The following is a 5,777-nucleotide window of genomic DNA, read 5'->3' as shown; positions in this document are numbered from 1 at the left end:
CCAACCCTGCTGTGTGCAGGTCTCCAACCAGCAGCCCAGGCTGCCCAGAGCCACATCCAGCCTGGCCTCCAATGCCTGCAGGGCTGGGGCATCCACAGCCTCCTTGGGCAACCTGTGCCAGCGCCTCACCGCCCTCTGGGTGAGAAAACCTCACCCCAAGCTCAGCTGCACAAAGCACACCTCCACCCCACTGCCCACGTGAACTGACTTCACAACAGCCTGCAATGGGCTCGTGTCCTTAAATTGATGCTGCACGCTGTTAGATTAATTAAAAGCAGTTACAGGTCGCTGGCAAACACCTGAAAACGTAACTGGTGGAGAAGCAAAGAGCTGCTGTGGGATGGCAGGACGCAAGGGGCAGGGATAAAAATCCTCAGAAGCACAAATTGCCTCCAAACCAAAGGGCTTCTGATGCCTCTGATGCTGCTATCTGTGGCTCAGGTAAGTCAGAAACGCGTTCCTCCAGTGGTGTCACTTCCAGCCCAGTTGAACTCAGGGGAAGAGCACAGCAGCTCTGCGTTGTTTGGAACAGGGGACACGGAGTTATGAGCTCAGGAGGTGAGCTGCCTCCATCAGCAGGAGAGCATTTAAGTCTTTAACAAGTCTGTTCCCTTATCAGGAAATCCCTTATCAGCGCCACACCGGCTGAACCCGGACCAGAAGCAGCTCCCAGACCCCAGCAGCTTCATCTCATCCCTCCTTCTGAAAGGATTTTCCAACAGCAGCTTTGCTCAGTGTTCCATGGGAGGAGCTCCCTGAAGGCAAAGAACCTTCCTGTGTGCTACAGCAAACCCAGCAGGAGCAAAGCACCCAGCAACCAGAGGCCGCTGTGCTGAACAGAAGGCAGCCCTGCCCTCTGCATCCACCTGCACTCAGAAAGAGGGAGGGGAAGAAGGGGGTAACGTGTGACATCCTGAAGCAACAGCACCCGTATGAGGGGCAGCAGCCAAGGCCAACTCAACAGAGAACAACGCCAGCACACAGATGGGGAGAAGACCCCCAGAACGGTGAATGCTGGGCCCAGAGACACAGCTCCCCACTGAGGATGGGCAGGGAGTGAAGCATCTGCTGCTTGTTGGCTGTGCTCACGCCTTCTGCAGCCCTAAGAAGGCAACCAGGCTTCCCAAACTACTCGTGCAACTCGTGGCTCTCGTTCTCGAGACTTTACGGTGTGTTTCATCTCCAAATCACAGCATCACAGAACTGGAGGGGTTGGAAGGGAGCTGCAGAGCTCATGGAGTCCAACCCCCTGCCAAAGCAGTTCCCTACAGCAGGTCACACAGCTCGGCATCCAGGTAGGTCTGGAACATCTGCAGAGCAGGAGACTCCACCACCTCCATGGGCAGCCTGCTGCAGTGAACAGTAGGACCATAGAGACACATTGGGACCCATAGAGACACGTTGGGACCCATTGGGAGCCATAGAGACACGTTGGGACCCATAGAGACCCATTGGGACCCATAGAGACCCATTGGGACCCATAGAGACACATTGGGACCCATAGAGACACATTGGGACCCATTGGGACCCATAGACTCCCCCACCTCCCTGTGCAGCCTGTTCCAGTGCTCCGTCACCTCACTGTACAGAAGTTCTTGCACACATTGGTGCACAACTTCCTATGCTGCAGTTTCTGGCCATTTCCCCTCATCCTGTCTCCACTCCCCACTGAACAGAGTCCATCCTCACCATTCTGCCCCCCACACCTCAGATATTTATAGACCTGGATCAGCTCCCCTCTCAGTCCTCTTTTCTCCATGCTGAACAGACCCAGTTCACTCAGCCTTTCTCCATAGCAGAGATGCTCCAGGCCCTTCACCATCTTTGTGGCCCTCCGCTGGACTCTTCCCAAGAGATCCCTGTCTTTTCTGTGGTGAAGCTGAATTTGGCCTCACCAGATTCGCAGCACCCAACCCTACCGTGTCGGGATTGCCCTCCAGCAGCACATTGATGGCTCTGTTAACATCCCCATTGCAGTCGTGCAGAGCAATCACACACTCATCCTGGTTCTTCCCCGTGATGTCAATCAGCTGTAAAGAAGACAAGAGCAAAGTCAGCGCGTCCCATGCCCACAAAGCACCGACATCTGCGTGGGTCTCAGAGGCGAGCGCGTCGAACCCCAAAACACAAATCCCACGTAGAAACGCCAGCGTTTGGCAGCCCTGCCAGCCTCCCAGCTTAGCGGTGCCCCCGAACGAGCAGCAAATCCCCAGCAATGAGGGTGAGTTTCTGAGCTGCTGAGTCCCATCACGGTGTGGCCTACGAGCTCCACGGCTTGGGATGCTGCTGCTCCTTCTGCTCTGGGGCTGCAGTCAGCCGGCCCAGGACAGCAGCATGGGGCACAAGCAGCACAGCACATCCCCTCTGCCACCACCCTCCCCTCTCGCACTCACTTGTTTCACCTTCTCCTCAAAGTCAGCGTCGTTGTGGTCCGAAATCATCTGTGCAAGTCGAATCTGTTCCGCGGTGGCCTAAAGAGACGAGGCACCAAAAGAGAGCACGGTTAGCATGCAGCTCCTCAGCTCGGCTCCCGGAGGCCAGGCTGCTTCCAGAAGGAGCAGACGCTACGAAAAGAGGTACGAAATGTGGCTTTGGGAGGAGGAAAGCAAAGCAGGCAAAGGGGGAGCGAGGCAGGGAAAGCGAGGAGCACCGCCAGGCGTCCCGCGTCACCTACGGCGGCCTCAGTACCACCAGAACGCGGAGCCAAACCGCAGGCAGCTCAGGGCTGGTTGTGAAAAGCCAAGAGGAGGCGATGGGCCGGAAGCACGCGGGGTGCAGCGGCACCGCAGGACAGCCCAGCTCCCGCGCCAGGGCTCCACCTGCACCCAGCTGGTTGCCCAGGACGCTGCCCTTACCTGCGGCCGCTGCTTGTGCTGTGTCTGGCTCTGTGTCTGTGTCTGCTCCCAGCTCCCCCGGGCTCGGTTAGTGCCCACCGATGTCATCATTTACAGTATATACAAATAACAGTATTTACAAGGTAGAAGTCTGCGGTGGGGCAGGGAGGGGGGGGAGAAGAGAGAACAGGCTGTTAGAAACTGGAAACGCACGGCGGCACCGACACGGAGTGAGAAACACCAGCATGGACCCACATCCCCGACCCCACGCTGCGTCCCAGAGGGAAATGCCCCCCCGGGGGGCTGACCTGGCACAGAACCACCCCAAAAGCACGCGGTGCTTCAGGAAGCCCTACAGCAGCAGAGCGGGCCGCCCCAGAGCCTCCAAAAGCTCCCAGCTCTTCTCCTTTTGTGCCTTCAGACCACAGGGGAGCAGCGCCCTTCACTGCTGTGGGGCATTTCTCCCTTGAACGCATCACCCACGTAGAAACAACGGCATCTTTTTCCCTTATTTCAACTGCACTGCAGATCTCAGAATGGTCTGTTTTGTCCTATCAAGCATTCTAGATTTAAAAGCTACCAAAAAATGGAAAGAACTCGACGCCAACGTGGGACAACAGCGAGGAAGGCGGCTGCGGAAGCGCTGGAGCTCAAAGGCCGTGGAAGAACCTCGGCGAGGATCAGCAGCCTGATGTGGGAAGATTCCAACACCAACAGCAGCGGCGCCGTGCTGCCCACGAGAAGAGACCCTCAGCAGCTGTAAAAAGTCACCCTTGGGGCGACCGATCCCTCATGGCAACTTAAGGGGAGTTCTGTGCTGATGGAGCTCCGGCGTCACGGCGCTGCAGAGCCGCAATTTGGGGGCACTGCAATTCAGGGGCACCACACAGCAGCCACGCCGCGCTCCCTCCCTGCTGGGCTCGGTTTCCACTCCCAACGCTTCATCTCTTCCCATCCTAAGATCTCACACACAACCACGTCGTCGTGTCGCACCAACACAGCGGCACCGCAGCCCCTGGGAAGCGATGCTGTGCTCACTTAACCTGCGGCTCCCATGGGCTCCGGCAGCGCTCTGCCCCCCAGCTTTGGGCAGAGTTTGGCAGCCGCCGCGCTCTGCTCAGCCCCGCTGCGTTTCCAGGACCGTTCAATCATTCTTTACGGGCAAAAAAAAAACACCATCAAAGAAGTGGTTCTACCAGCAGCACCGTCCCGCAGAAAGCGTCAGGTGAGCTCTGCTCCAACGCCACTCCTCCGCCTGTAACTGCAGCACAGCTCAGGGGCAACGTTTCAATGCCAACATTCCCTATCCCAGCACCCAAACCGTCCCCACGCGTGTAACGATGCGCTTCGCAACGGGTTCGGGGTGGATTTATCAAACCTTCCATCTCCTTTTGTTTTGCTTTAAGAAGGAAAACAAAACCACACGCGTGCAGCTGCAATAAAAACGGGCGACGGCGGCCAAACAAAGCAAACTCCCCAGCAAAGCCCAGAGAAACGGCGCTCAAATGGGAAACCTTCAAGACAAGGGGATGGGATCGAAGGGCTGCAGCTCCGGGTTACGGGATCCTGCATTAAAGGGGCTGCAATGCATCGCCTTCCCCATCAAACCGCGTCCCACAGAGCCGAGCCCCGGGCTGCACGGAGCCTCTAAAAAGAGAGGTGATACAGAGACAGAGCGCAACGGTTCACTTTATTGGGAATTCAGGGGAGTTACAAGGCAGAACGGGGCTCTGTGCTCACGGCCGCTGCTCCCGGATGATGCCAGGCGAGCCCCAGCGCGGCCCAGCCTCGGTTTCCCTTATCTGCTAGGGTGGAAAAGCGGCACTTCCACACCCCTCCTGTAAAGCTCTGCTAGCACGGCAAAAAGGCTCCAAAGTTCCAAAGGAAAAAAAGGGCGAACGCGCGAGGAAATCTCCCTACGGCGGCGAGCACCGCAGCGCGGCACGCGCGGCTCGGATCCGCGGAGCGAACCCCGCGTGCGTGCGGAGCCCCGCGGCCGGACGGGAAAGCCCGCAGCGCCCAGCCCCGGGCTCAGCCCGCGCTCGCACGGCGGGGCGGCGCCTCCCGGCCCTTTGTGCTCCGCGGCCCCGGGGATCCGCCCGGTCCCGGCCTCGGAGGGACCCGCGGCGCACAATGGGGGCGGCCCCGCGGGGAGGGCCGGGCCCGGGCCCCTCCGCCTCCCCCCGGCAGCGCGGCGCCAGGCCGGGCCGCTTCCGCCCTCATGGCCGCGGCCGCCATTCCCCGCCCGACGCGGCCGCCCCCGCCCGCACGCCCGCCCTCCCTCACCTGCGGCGGCCGCGCGCTACGCCAGCCCGAGGCCGGGCCCGGCCCACTAGGCCGCACGGCGCCCGGCGGGGAGCGGGGCCCGGCGGGCAGCGAGGGACCGCCGCGGAACGGCGAGGCCGGGCCGGGAAGAGCGGAGCCGAGTGGAGCGCGAAGGGAGGAAGAGGAATAAAGGCGGCGGGGCGGGGTCGGCGGGGCCGCGCGGAAGGAGCAGAGCCGCCGCCGCCGCGCACCAACTTTACCTGAGTCTCCACCACACTGACACTGCCCAGCGGCGCCCGCCCCCATCACGTGACGCGGGAGGGGGCGGGGCCGGGCCGGCTTCGCTCCCACGTGACGCGGCACGCGAAGGTGACGCGGCGCGCGGAGTCACGTGGGGGAGGGCGATCGGCTCGGTTTCCTTCTCGCCCGACGTCGCGCTTCCGCGTCACGTGACGGGGGCGCGGGGCGGCTTCGGAGGGCGCCATGTTGTGCGGCCCCGCGGCGGGCCGGGGATGGCGGGGGCCGGCAGCAACTGGCTGTCCGGGGTTAACGTGGTGCTGGTGATGGCCTACGGCAGCCTGGTGAGCGACGGAGAACGGGACGAGAGGGCCGGGGGGGGCGTGTGGGGTCCGGGAGGGGACGGGCGTGGGGTTGGGCCCTGCCGGTGTGCGGGGGGGG

The 5,777-nt window shown here is 61.3% G+C and overlaps 1 protein-coding gene across 1 annotated transcript; it reads right to left on the bottom strand.

The window, feature by feature from the left end:
- Window positions 1-1,827: 1,827 nt before the first annotated feature.
- LOC122193395 (ubiquitin-associated protein 2-like) lies at window positions 1,828-5,433 on the bottom strand (the record flags this gene model as incomplete). Its single annotated transcript, XM_042894172.1, has 4 exons — window positions 5,360-5,433; window positions 2,856-2,985; window positions 2,394-2,471; window positions 1,828-2,030 (listed from the first exon to the last, which is right to left on the bottom strand). Coding segments are annotated over exons 2-4 (371 nt in total), but the record flags the coding sequence as incomplete, so codon positions are not given.
- Window positions 5,434-5,777: the final 344 nt, after the last annotated feature.

The sequence above is a fragment of the Lagopus leucura genome, unplaced genomic scaffold (genome assembly GCF_019238085.1).
Source record: "Lagopus leucura isolate 7727_CA_CO unplaced genomic scaffold, USGS_WTPT01 60212-1_obj-0_obj, whole genome shotgun sequence".
NCBI classification, from domain to species: Eukaryota; Metazoa; Chordata; class Aves; order Galliformes; family Phasianidae; genus Lagopus; species Lagopus leucura.
The sequence above is the reverse complement of the archived record's forward strand: the minus strand, read 5'-3'. Positions and strand labels throughout refer to the sequence as shown.